Raw genomic sequence first — 14,153 nt, forward strand, 5'->3', positions numbered from 1 at the left:
TTGTCCTAAATAGTATTATGTATGCAGTACCTTACCTTTTCTGTTAAAAGTTTTCATGCTGTCTTTTCACATTATCAAAAGCAATGTTTATAACCTTTTTGAAGTTCAGAACTCACTTATTTTGTTATTCTCCAAAATTCTTAGTATTGTGCTTTGCTCACAGTGGTCACTACATTATCAGTAAATATGGTGTCATTGTAACAGTAAGTATAAGTTGATTCAATGAGAATATATAAAATTATATGATATAAAACTTTAATAGTTTGAATAGAGAGAAATCACTGTTCATCTAAGATAAACTTTTTCACATAATATGAAAACGAGTTATTCCTAGAGTTTGAAAAAAAAATTCCATAAAAGGGGTCATCTTAAAAAAAAAAGCATATGCTCCGCACATCTGGTATCCAGATGATGAACTGCACCATAAAAGGGCTTCTCCAACACCAATAGCAGCCTGTGACTTTACAAAGTCGGGATTTTAAAAAATCTATCTGTTGGCATTGCTCAGAGAAGTCACACACACAAACTCATTTCTCAACTAGTAACCAGGTCTCAGGTATAATTTCTGATGTCTAAATTGACACTAAAATCCACAAAAGAATCACCAAATGCCCCCGAGAGTTTTCCCTGAAGTGATCTTTTTTTATGCAGTATAAATATCTTTTGTTTATCGTGGCAACAAAATAAATCATCTTTATAAACAATCAAATTGGCTGCATAATCTAATTAGGTCACCAATATCCCTTGTTGTGCTTTTGGCTTTCAGATTTAGTCTGCGAGTTCCCACAGGTTTCTAGAGGAGGCTCTCCCAACGCCTGCTTTCTCGCTACAGTGCTCCTGAGCAGGGAGTGCTTGGCTGTGACGGGGTCTAAACAGCTGTGCTTCCCCAACTCCAAAGCAGCAAAAGGCTGGGCCCTCTAGGCATGCCACATCTGTGTTTTAAAATGAGGGAAGACAGAGGGAGTTGGGAGGGAGGGAGATTGAGACAAAGATGAAGACAGATGGAGATTGAGCAGAGAGAAAAAGAAGAAAATACAAAGACAGAGATGGAGATGTGGGGAGGTGTAGAAAGGCTACTATATGACATTCTACTTCCCAACAGGGTGGCAGGGGAGATTTATTCTAAGTTAACATTAATGAATGACCCTGCGTCTCATTTAATTCAACTTAAATTCTAATTTCCAGGTTATGAGAGAGAATTATATCAGTAGACATCAATAGACTAGGTTTGTTTGGAGGAAAGAGATTCTCCAGTATTTGCCCTAAGTTTGCAAGTACATCATTGTCAGAGCACTGCCACTGAGGACTTCAGGTGCCTCTTCTTTCTTGGGTGTACCGCATGCAAGTCCTGCAGGCCAGCCTCCTGAGTGGAGGTTGCACCCTGGGATGGACATACCTTTCCCTGAAGAAGTTCCATTTCAGCTGCTCAGATGCACTGTGTATCTGTAGGGTATTTTAGCACCCGAAGTTTCTAGTTTGCCTCTCTTATTTATTCATTTATTTATTTACCTACTTATTTATTTATTTGTGAGACAGGGGCTCATGCTGTCACCCAGGCTGGAGTGCAGTGGCCCAGTCATAGCTCGCTGCAGCCTCTAACTCCTGGACTCAAGCAATCCTCCTGCTCAGCCTCCCAGAAGCTGGGACTACAGGCTCATGCCACTGCTCCCTGCTAATTTTTCTTATTTTCTATAGAGACAGAGTCTCACTATGTTGTCCAGGCTGATCTTGAACTCCTGACCTCAAGCAATCCTCCCACCTCAGCCTCCCAAAATGCTGGGATTATAGGTGTGAGCCACTGCACCTGGCCTGGTTTTCCTCTTTTAAACAAACGACATTGTTTGCCCCTTTGTGAGACTTTATCATCCTAATTTTTAAATTTATTTTTTATTCCTACCTTTGACAGAAATCAATGAAATCCTCTGAAATTTAATGCCTTTGAATTATTTATTTTGCAAATAAATTATCTCCTCAAAATAAAAATATTCTAATAATCCAATAGGCAACTTTGGGCTCATTGATCAGAGGCCATAAATATACCAAATGTGGGATATGGGTCCCCCCAAATATTATCTTTCTCTAGGAGAATCGATTGCAATGCACATCTTTATTGATAATTGCAAAAGTTAATTCACTAACCAATTTTATATCAAGTTCACACTCTTTTTTATATTTGAAGGTCTCTCAAGTTACAACCCTGAAACTCTATAAATTATAAAGCATCTGATCTAGTTCTCAAAAGGCCTCAGGAGGAAAAAAAAATCTATCATTCTTGTTTAAATTCAGTTCTGAATAAAAAGATATAATCCTGGTCAAATTAAGGCCATTAGTGTAGTTCCCTCATAATACCTCTGTCATCTACCTCATTTTCCAAATGAGAATGCCTTTGTCTTCCACAGCTTAGGGGACAGGTCTCTATAAACTCATGGTCATTTTCTTCTCAAAAAATTATAAACCGAATCTCTTCAGTGAGCTGTGTAACACAACCGTCAGCCAGACTGCACACAGGCAGCCCAGCAGTAGTTGCCAACACATTCTAAAATATTGCCAATAAATTTCTCATTTGCTTCCACCCCACGTGACACTGGAAAATGGTATTGTGGCTTCAGTAACTCTTTTAAATGAATATGTATCTTTTTAATCACAACAGTGTCCGTATACCATTTATGCTATATACTGCATTCTGTTGAAGCTAAAGATCTAACAGCAATGTTTGTTGTGTTTATGAATTTCTATAGCCCACAGGTGAGGGACCTCAGGCCTGACTGAAACTGCATGTAGTTTCCAAGTATGTACCTGGTTTCCTGGTATATATGGCCTTCTGGGCAAACAGTATGGGGCTGTAAGGAGTCGAGCAAGCATTGTAGACCTAGATTTTTTTCTACTGAGAAACTGAGGATTTTAGAAAGCGCCAGTAAGTGCTCTGCCCTTCTTTTAAGAAGATGCCTGGGAGATGAGGCCCAAAGGACATTGTTGAAATGAATGGTACATCCCTCTCTCTCCAACTTAGCCATGAGAAGATGCAGAGCTAGAGACGTTTGAGCGCACGTACCACAGAGCTGGTTCCTCCCAGCTCTCCAGTGATAGGATGGAGAAGTCGAGCAGGTTCTGGCCTCGTCACTAGTGCATGTAGAACCTTTGGCAAGTTAATTCATATTCCTAAACCTCAGGTCTTTTTCAATCCATAACATTGGAACAATAATAGATGCCACACGGGAGCACCGTTGTGAAGACTGAATGAGATGATCTATGCAAAGAACTCAGTAAAGTGCCTGACCTGGAAAAAGCGCTTGGTGAAAGTCAGCCATCATCACTATTATTCCTCACTTGGCATAAACGTTAGAAAGAACTAAGGTGCTCTTAGGGTCTCCACCACCTAATTCCTTAGGAGGAGCAGGAGCTGTTCAGATGGAAGACGAGAGGCCAGTGGGGCAACAGACACACAGCTGGCTGGGATAGACTTGAGGGGCAAATGACACACAGTGTATAGAAAGGAAGGGCCCTGGGGCCGGGCCTTGCAAATCTCACTCTGGGCACAGCAATGGGTGCCACTGTCTTTTGCCTGAGGAGTTAGGCAGGTGGAGTAGTCTCAAAGGAGGGACGTGAGGAGCCAGTCCCAATTCCTTCCCAAGCTGCCCCTTAAAATGGGGCTAGTTTGAAAAAACAGATATTCAGAGGTGGGGTTTCAGAATGCTTAGGAAGACTGACACTAAGGAAGCAAAGTGATACTCAAGGTCTAGTCCAGCTTCTGGCTTATTCTACCCTCTATAGCCGTGTCTTCCAAACATCCGCAGTAAAACCAGGGGGTCTTGAAATCAGTGTAGTGGGTCATGACCAGCATTTTTTTTTTAAAACTAGTAAAACAGAATTAACAATATCAGTGAAAGGCAGGTAATAAGAGTATTTTCCATAGAACTTCTGTTTCAGTTAAATATATGAGTATGTTTGTGTATATAAAATGGGTCAGAGTCAGAAGTTTGAGAAGCACTGTCCTGGAGAAAGTAGCTTATCACTGGCCTTAATCCTCCCTCCAGGGAGAATACAATTTCCCTAAGGGGACAGTACCATGACATTTCTGGCCCGGAACCTGCAAGCAAGGACTGTCTAAGGCCGATGATGTTGGTTGTTTAGGATTCAAGAAAACCTGGTTGGGAATGTGGGGGTGTGTCATTGAAATGGCCAAGAGTTAAGGACTTGGGACTCTGATGTACCCCAGACAAAGATTTCACACGTAAACTCATTTAGATTAACATACATCACTTAATTCAGAACAGACATTTACCCTCAGTTGTTTGATTTTCTTGGTTGCTTATTTGGTGAGTAATGAGAGGACAGATCTGAATATTAGACAACTTAGAACTTCAGCCATAACATTATCTCTCATGTGAGGGCAAAGTATTCAACGACCTTGAGGTTTGTGTGCCGTGTTCTCACCTGACGAGCAGCGTAGCTTCCGGGAGACCCAGGGTATCGCTCTCTCAGCAAGGGCCGTAAGTCATTTCGCCACATTTCAGAAATACTGGTGCCTTCCGCAATTTGCCGAAGAGATGATGAATTCAGTATGGCTGGTTGGTGATAATTCTGAGGATTAAATACAATTGTTTCACTGGCTATGGTTTCCTAATATGTTTAAGATCCTCACACATTTGCAGTTAATTGCTCTAGCCCTCAAAATAAAGGATAACTTTTATGTCAAATGAGGTAAATTAAACCATTCAACTTTAAAATTGTCCCCTTACATCCACCGCACCCAGCAAAGGTATGTTATTAAAATTAGTTTTACCTACTGCTTTTTTAACGTAGCTACTAGAAAATTTAGAATTACATCTGTACATTTCATTATCTATTTCTATTGGACAGTGCTGACTCAGATGAATGTAGCAATTCCTTTCAGCCTGAGCTTGATGATTCTATAACCCACTAAATAGTAAACTTTTTATCTTCAGTTAAAATTATTTTATTTATTTATTTATCTATTTATCTATTAGAGACAGAGTCTCTCTCTCTGTTGCCCTCCCAAGTCACCGGGATTACAGGTGTGAGCCACTTCACCAGGCTCTAAAATTATTTTAATATTCTATTAATGCTCAGATTCTTAGGTATACTTATATATTAGTTAAGTGAAACTTAAGAGGCTAAAAAATGGCTGGGGTGATGGCTCATGCCAGTAATCATAGCACTTTGGGAGGCTGAGGTAGAAGGATAGCTTGAGACCAGGAGCTCGAGACCTGCCTGGGCAACATAGCAAGACCCCATCTCTAAAAAAAATAAAAAAAAATTAGCCAGGCAGGGTGGTGCACACCTGTAGTCCCAGCTCCTCAGGAAGCTGAGGTGAAGGATTGCTTGAACCCAGGATTTGGAGGCTGTACTCCAGCCTGGGCAACAGAGCAAGACCCTATCTCTAAAAAAAAAAAAAAAAAAAATTAAATTAAATTAAAATAAAAAGTTAAATAAACATAACATTTAAACTTGTATTTTTGGGGTATGACTTTACATGTTCTGTATTTTCTTATGAGACCAGTAATGACAAATCATTCATTCATTCGTTGCGTGTTTTTCAGGCACTTCCTAACGGAATGTGTTACTTCGCAAAGGAAAGAGAGTGACTGACCTGGTGAATGATGAGGGTAACATAAGGATAGTGAGTTCTTTGAAATGCAAAACAGAAATTGGGGGAGGCTTGTCTATTTTACAGTTCCTTCTAGAACCAGTGTTAGTTGAATATGTTTAAGTAATCATGTGAGTATTTTCACTCCACGTGAACCACTTGATGCAGCTGTTGAGAGACTGGAATTAGAGAATGCTTAGTGCCTAATTACTTATACTCACCTGCACTTTGAGATGGCTCTGCATTACTCTCCAGTATCTATCATGCAAAGAGCATGAGCTGTGGGATCAGACAGACCCTCTCAACTTAGAACCCCACCACTTACTAGCTGTAACTCTGGCCAGGTTACTCAACCTCATTAAGGCTCAGTTTCCTCACCTGTAAAATGGAGGTAATAACACCTACATCCTAGAGTCATTAGAATTAAGTGAACTAATATATGTAAACTGCCACAGTAAATATAGAATGCTATTCCCTTCTATCACACACTAAAGAGATATAGAAAGCATTTTAGAGCTGGAAAAGCCCCTAGGGATGATCTAGCCCAACCTCCTTGACTGGTATCAGTGGAAACTGAGGTTCATAGAAACCAGCCAACTTCCAAGGTGGCAGGAGAGTTACCAGTAAGTCCATAAAAAGATCCCTGGTCTGCAGCTTCCCAGTCCCGTGCTAGTCCTACTCTGCCTCGTGCCTCATTGTCGCCCTTCCAGTTTGCTCCTGAATGCGGATGCTGTGCCTGAACATCAGAAGGTTTGTGCTTGTTTAGTGGTGATACATTTTAAAATATATTTCCTTAATAAATTTGTCACTGTAGCCTTTAAATGTCTTGGTACCTCCAGGATCTAAGTCCTCATGTTAGCTCTCAAATAGCCCTTTTAGAAGAAAGCTGAAGCTCAAAGACAAAACAATAGAAACGTACAGACAGAAAAAGAGGAAAACGGAGGCGAGAGGTCGGAAGACCTCCATGGTTAATTATTACTTAATCCAGCCAACAGGAGCCTGTCTGATCTCTTCCCCTTGTCGCTTCTCACCATGCTTGTCACTCTGGCACTCGTCCAGGCGCTCAAGTGCTCTGAGGCTCTGCTCCCTTGGGACCTTGACATCTGCAGTGCCTTCTGCCTTTCAGGCTGTTTCCCTTCCTCTTCACCTGGCTAATTCCTGTCACTTCAGGTCGCAGCTTGGAGGCCACTTCTTAGTGTGTTTACTTGCCTAATGTCTGGATTTCATACAGGCCATCAGCTCCATGAGGGCTGAAACTCTCTCGTGTTTACCACTCTCCCCCACACAGGATATACACAGGGCCTGGTTCCTACTGAGCATTCAATAAATATTGGGTAAATGCATCAAATAAGCAATCAATAGATTAACTATGTTTCTAAAACTATCTTTGCTAAGACTGTGTTTACATAATAATAGAGTAAAAGGGGCATGTTTGCTGTCCATAAATATCGAATCAGTTGAATGCACAAGCAAGTATAAAGACAGAAGAGACAAGTGTCCGCCTCTTGCAATGGGCCAGCAAGTGCTGTGGTTCAATGTCAGTGGGCTTTGCTCTTTTTGAATTTCTGAAGTTAATGCTTCTGAGCTGGGTTAGCCCAGGTAGTCACTGTGACAATCAAGACCTGTTATGTCAAAGGCTCTTTGAGCAGTGGCTTCATATCTATTTATTATCCATTACCCTACCCCAGAGCCTACATAATCCTTCACTCCATGTCCACAGTGAAAAGGAATCAAGCTCATGTTTAAATGGGTGATTTATAGAGGCTTGAAAAAGCTCTTAAGATAGTTAAGAAAAAACAGGAACAAAATAAATGCCCCCTGCTCCAGCATCTCTAATTGTAAGACATACTATGGATGAAACCTAGTTGGCAACCAGCACTAAAAAATGCTTAATCGATGAATAAAGGGTAAATTCAGCAGACAGGCTCATCAATGCTCATGAATTTAGAGACTCACAGGTGTTTGTTCCCCAATCTCCTGGGCTCAACCATTTAATTAACATACTTCAGTAAAGAGCCCTGTCTCACCTTGCCTCTTTGGGGCAAAGATGTCCCTGTGAAATCACAGAGCTAAAGCTTCCAAGTCAGAGAAGGGTAGAGAAGAGGAAACCACCACACTCAGTTGATTACTTAAGCCCTTCTATTCATTAAAGCCCTGTATGGAAGAGCAGTTGACTTTCCCAACCTAAATAGCACGCATTCAATTTTTAAGGAGTGTTACTCTCAGAACTCATAAATATAAAACCTACGTGGAGATGAGAAGAACAAGTAAGAGAGGAAACCTGGGAAGAAAGTGTGGGCTCAGCAGAGGAAAGTAACTGAGGCAACAACAGTGTTGAACCCAATGGTAAGTGCAAACCCGAATTATTGGAGGTTCATTTCAGTCGAAAGGCACTTAGAGCACTTTCTATTGGTGCAGGCATTCTCAGAGGAAGGAGGCTCTGTTACAGCCCCTGCCTTGTCTTTTCATCCAGGCAGAAAGGACAATAAGTCTGCTCTGGGTGACAAGAATCTTTCAGCTAAAATGGTGTGAACCAGATATCCTAAAGAATCTCCTCTATGCTAATCACATGGTGCCAGGCCAAAGAGGGTTTTAATTTCATAATTTGTAGAGCTGGCCCAGTTCACAGAGGAATTTGAGGTTCCAAACCAATGAGTTAAAGGGAGATCATTGCAGAAGTGCAGCCAATTCAAGTCCAGTTTCCATCCCATATGACTGTCTCCCAGGCAGCCCTCAGATTAACACCTCTGCCTGCCTGCAAAGTCAACTCAGCCAGCATTTACTGAACTCCTTCTGTGTGTCAGATGCCACTGACATTACAAATGCAGTTGGGGAAGAGTTGGGGACTGAATAAGACAACATCTGTCTTTTTTTAAATGCAAGCAGCCCTCTACTTAAAAGCAGAGCAATGCAGGCTTTAAACACAACAATTTAGAGTCAGATCCCATCGCCTTCACTAGCTGTGACTAAGAAAGGATTCCTTATCTGTAAAATGGATATTATAGTACTTACCTACCAGATGGTAGAAACTCCAAAATGACATTCTTTTTTTTTTTTTTCTTTTTTCTCTGTTGCCTGGGCTAGAGTACAGTGGCATTAGCCTAGCTCACAGCAACCTCAAACTCCTGGGCTCAACCAATCCTCCTGCCTCAGCCTCCTGAGTAGCTGGGACTACAGGCCCGCACCATCGCGCCCAGCTAATTCTTTCTATTTTTAGTAGAGATGGGTCTCGCTCTTGCTCAGGCTGGTCTCAAACTCCTGACCTCAAGTGATCCTCCCATCTCGGTCTCCCAGAATGCTAGGATTACAGGTATGAGCCACCGTACCCAGCCCAAAATGACATTTTGTCTTTCTTTCCCTACCAGCAGCCAGCCCACCGCTGAGCTCCCTGTTCCTGCCTTGGAGCGTCCATCACTGCTTCCACGAGAACCATCCACGAGGAGTGGATGGCTAAGGACCCTTAGAACCGTGGAAAGGAGAAACCCTAGAACTTTTAGAACTCTAGATATTTCAGAATACATACGGCTCCAGAAGCAGAAAAATGTGACATGCTAGAGAGAGCAGTTAATGGTTTACCAGAGCTGACCCTGGAGGAGGACTCCCAGGTGAAACCAACTCTCCTGTATGTGGTTCCTCCCTTCAAAAAATCTGTCCCTCCATCCCCAATATAACTTGAATTTTTCTACTTCATCTTTGTTATAATGAAGCAAAATTCTACCAATTAAAATACATTGGGTCCCAGCTTTATAATAGAGAAAATTTGAAAATAATCTAAATATTCAAGAATAGAGAAACAGTTAAATTATAGAATGATGATGATTTTACAATCATCAACTGAGGCTTTCAATGAATTTTCCTGGCCTAAGGAAATATTCATACTATTAAGCAACATAACAAAATATAAAACTGTATATGCAGCACAATCTCTAGTATGAAATAAATATTCATGTGTGTTTATTTTTAAAATAAACAATTAACCTTTATTGAGCATTTACCACAAGTCAGCCACTGTGATAAGTGCCTTACATGGGTTAGCTCACTCATTCTTCATGTGTATGTATATGTATGTATGTATATACAGAGAGAGAGAGAACTAGAAATAAAAACACCAAAATTATTAACAGCAATTGTGTTGCTATCTAATAACTATTAACTATCTCTAAATGGTGGGATTATGGGTGACATTAGTTTTCTTTTTAGTATACTTTTCTGTATTTTCCAAGTTTTCTAAAATAAGCACATGTTAACTTTATAATTAGGAGACTTCAATAGAAGCCATACTTTTTAGTTTATTAGAGCTAATATCTTTTTTAAAAAACATATGAAGCCCTGCTGGGCACAGTGGCTCACACCTATAATCTCAGCACTTTGGGAGGCCAAGGCAGGAGGCTTGCTTGAGCCCAGGAGTTCCAGATCAGCCTAGGCAATGTCTCCGAGAGCCCCACTCTACAAAAAAATAAGAAAAATTCCCCAATCCTGGTGGTACACCTGTAGTCCCTGCTACTCTGGAGGCAGAGGCAAGACGATTGCTTGAGCCCAGGAGTTCAAGGCTGCAGTGAGCTATGATTCTGCTGCTGCATTCCAGCCTGGGCAACAGAGTGACACCTTGTCTTTTTTAAAAAAAAAAAAGCATATGTCTGAAAACAAGCAATTTTAGAAAAACACATAAATAAATAAATAAATAATAAAGCAAGTATATGAAGCCCTTTCAACAGCCATCAGTCATTTGCACCTAAGAGAGGACTGATTTAATGAGATTGCTTTTAACAGCTGGCTGCCAATGTTGTACTAATGGGCCTGTACTAAAGGAACAGGGCTGGGGATCAAGAGAGGAGGGGAAGAAGTCAGGAGAAGTAACTCTGGAATATGGATCAACCCCCAGAATAATGACCTTTGAGCTACAAGAGGGACATCAAGGAAAGGGGAAAATAAGGGGGAAGAGAAGGTACCAAAAACAAACTACCTGTTTTGGAACTCCATTTAGGGTCTGCCATGACCCAGAAAGGGAAAATAAGGTCTTCCTCTGGCCTTCCAACCTCCCTACCCCCACACTCCTGCGCTACCTGGGCACTGTTCTGTGTACATCAACCAGGACCCACCTACCTTTAGAGAAGAGAGTAGAAGAGGAAAGGAAAAATCTCAGCTTCAGCCAAAACTTAGGTCTTCAATTCGCTAGTACACAGTAGTCAAGTTTCCTCATCTATAAATTGGGGATCAATGTACCCTCCTCACAGGGGTACTGTGAAGTTCAAATGAGATAGTTGTGGTTATATGAGACACCTGGTACCCAGACACCAATGCCCCTAAATATACATCTGTGCACCCACCTGACAGTCTAATAATTTATCATATTATTACTATAGAAAAATTGTTTCCAGATTTCAAATAATGAAATCATAGTCTCTGAATACAACCATAAACTGGAGTTGATCTACTTTTACATATTTAGTGACTCTAAAAGAGACACACCTTTATTTCAAAACAAAGCAAACGGGTTTTGAAATGGATGCTTTCTTTACCACGCCTCACCTGTTGGCTGACCCATGTACCAAGGTCATACCTCATATGATTACGATAGTCAAATGCCATAAAAAGCAGGAAGGCATGTATTTTAGTGTGGGCTGATTCATCTCCCAGGCTGCAAGACTTTACGAAAGCCTACAGAATAAGGGGGAAGAGAGCTAGAAATTGGGAAATGTCATGGCTGATTGCCATTTGCTTATACCGTTTGCTTCATTTGCTTATACCATTTGAAAGCATTCAGTTTCTCCATAGAACAGTGATCAGAAGCTTTCTAAGATAAATACAAAAGGGCTTCATGCTTTAAAAGACATTTCTCAAAAGCTAAATTCTCATTAGTTTTAAACATTTGAAGACTCACAGCTCCTTTTCCCACCCACAAATTCCTCCTGCCTACACACACCTACAAATGATCTTTTTAGAGTAGTTCATTCAGTCTCCGTCTCGTTTATTCCCTTCCATTTAGATGTATCATAAAGGCACATTCAGTGTGGCTCCACATTCTGATTTTTAATATTCTTTTCCCAATTTCTGACCAGAAGGGGATTCACTGTGAAGTAGAGGAGAGAATTTGTTTGTGTAATTCAACGTTCTTCTTTATGGGGCTTCTTCTACTGAAGAAGTTGTTTTTTCTTACACTGAAGTCCTTGCATTGACTGCCTTCACCCCCACCAGGTTCTCAGGGGCAGGTCGTCTCCGTGTGTGAGGGCGGCCTCTGAATGGGGAAGCCAAGTAAGCATGATCCAGAACTGAAGCGGGCTATTCATATACACATGCATGTGTCTGGGCAGGAGTGAGCATTCACCAGTGTGCCCTGTATTGCAAACGCTTGAGTAAATACAGGCACACTGTAAGCATTGAAAAGATCTGTCAATCACATTGTCAAAGTTTAGATCTCTTTACTTTGCTGCTTTTCTTAGTATCTTTATAAACATACCATTTTACTCTAATACCATCAACATTTGCACAAAAGTGTTACACAAGAAACGGAAATAATTGTAAACCGATTTACTTCACACAAGGGAACTTGCAAATCACTCTTATCCTAAGTTCCTTATATGAGATTTTCACCTACAGCTAGATACATTTCTCTGAAAATAACATGTACCCTCTTTTAAGGAAAAATATGATTTTAAAGTAAAGTGGATCTCCAGTTAAGGTCCTTGATTTCGAGTTGCCCCGCTTAAAAATCTGCACTTGATCTTAGCCAAAAGGCCGATAAGCAATTCGCTTAAAAATCTGCCCTGAGACTGCAGGGGCACTTGGCCCCGACAGCATCCTCGGATGCAGCGGCGGGGAGCTGTGGGCACACCCCCAGGCGCGCCGCACCCTGGCGGCCGAGAGCGGAGCGAGGGGATGGCTGGTCTCAGGGCTCCGAGTGGGCGGCGATGCGCCCTCGCCTCCCCGCTCAGCCACCGCAGGCGAGACACACTTCCTGTACCTATCAGCACCCCCGTCAGACCGCAGCCGAGGGGAGGCCGGTGACATCACCCAGCCCCCTGGCGTATTCAAAGCAGCCCCGAGGCCAGCCGAGGCACCCTGGCGAGGACGCAGAGCCCGGAGTCCTCAGGCACCGGTCAGGGCGCGAGTGCCTGGGCTGGGGACCGCGGCCCTGGCCCGCCTCCCGCTCTGTCTAGGTAGGGCTGGCAGGGCCAGGGGTCCCCGCCGCCGCCAAGAGCCGCTCAGGTACCATCACAGCCGAAACAGCCCCTCACCTTCTCCTCAGTCCAGGCTGCGGCGCCAGGACTGACCGCCCAGGCTGCCAAGGGCAGGGCGGCCAGCAGCAGCAGCAGCAGGTGGAGGGTGCCCACGACGCGCCGGTCCCCGCCGCCTGCCATCTCTCCCAGGCTGTCTGGGCTCCCGTTCCCCTGGCCGCCAGCGGTCACGAGCCCGGGAACGCGCGTCCTTCGCCTTCCCACTTCTCCACCCTTGGGTCGACTGCGCCCGCCTCCCCATCGCCTCCTGGTCGCCTCCCGCTGCGCCGCGCAGACCGCAGCCGCAGCCCTCCTCCCCCGGACCTTAGCAACCCCGGGGCGGGAGGCCCTGGGTGACACAAGCTTCCGAATCCGAGCCAACAAAGACGGCCACTTCCTTATCTTGGAGAGGATGAAAGGAAGGAAGGAAGGGACATGGAAGAGCCTTTTTATAATATGATCTCCAATGCCAAAGCGGGGAATAGAAAGGGAAGGAAGGATTCACCAGTTCCCGGGACTTACGTACGAAGCGTTTCCCACAGCTCCTAAAGAACAGGGGAACAGGGACTCAACATTTGCTGAACACTGAACCAAACGCTTTTCCTATGTGCTTTTCTGATGTTCCCTCATTTAACCCATTAATCCCATTTTACAGATGAGGATACTAAAGAAGGTCTGGACTGGAACTCTCAAGAAAAAGTATTTCCTCTGTAACAGTGCATCTTGATCTTTTCTCCTTTTTCTCACAAATAGTTGCCTTACTTCATGGTAGACAGACCATCATACTCCCAAATTAGCCTCCTAGAAGACAGATCATCATACTCCCAGATTAAGAAGTATGGTTGAGGGCCAGGCGTGGTGGCTCACGCCTGTAATCCTAGCACTCTGGGAGGCCGAGGTGGTAGGATCGCTTGAGTTCAGGAGTTTGAGATCAGCCTGAGCAAGAGCAAGACCCTCTCTACTAAAAGAAAAATTAGCCAGGCGTGGTGATGTGAGCCTGTAGTCCCAGCTACTCGGGAGGCTGAAGCAGGAGAATCACTTGAGCCCAGGAGTTTGAGGTTGCAGTGAGCTATGATGACGTCACTGCACTCTTCCAGGTTCTCAAAAAACAAAAAAAGTATGGTTGAAGTAATTATCTGAAATAATTGAGATCTAAAATATTCACAGTGGCTCTGAAGGCAGTCACCTTCTCCAATGCATGCCCCCAAAAGGAATAGCCCAAAACAATTTTAATAACTTTGTAATATCAAAGGTCATTGTTATCCAGATAATCCTAGAGGGTGGAAAACATTTCAATTTTGTCTATAAATTTCTGGTCTAAACGGTCAAGA

The 14,153-nt window shown here is 42.9% G+C and overlaps 1 protein-coding gene across 1 annotated transcript in view; it reads right to left on the bottom strand.

Moving 5' to 3' along the window:
* QPCT (glutaminyl-peptide cyclotransferase) overlaps positions 1–13,068 on the bottom strand; it is a 30,534-nt gene extending 17,466 nt beyond the window's left edge. Inside the window, exons 1-2 of the mRNA XM_069494653.1 lie at positions 12,844–13,068; positions 4,435–4,581 (exon numbers count right to left, since the gene is read on the bottom strand). Coding sequence (XP_069350754.1) covers positions 4,435–4,581; positions 12,844–12,966 — 270 coding nt within the window. The 5' untranslated portion in view covers positions 12,967–13,068. The remainder of the gene's footprint in view (positions 1–4,434; positions 4,582–12,843) is intronic.
* Between the last annotated feature and the right edge of the window lie 1,085 nt (positions 13,069–14,153).

The sequence above is a fragment of the Eulemur rufifrons genome, chromosome 19 (assembly GCF_041146395.1).
Source record: "Eulemur rufifrons isolate Redbay chromosome 19, OSU_ERuf_1, whole genome shotgun sequence".
In the NCBI taxonomy this organism is placed as follows: Eukaryota; Metazoa; Chordata; class Mammalia; order Primates; family Lemuridae; genus Eulemur; species Eulemur rufifrons.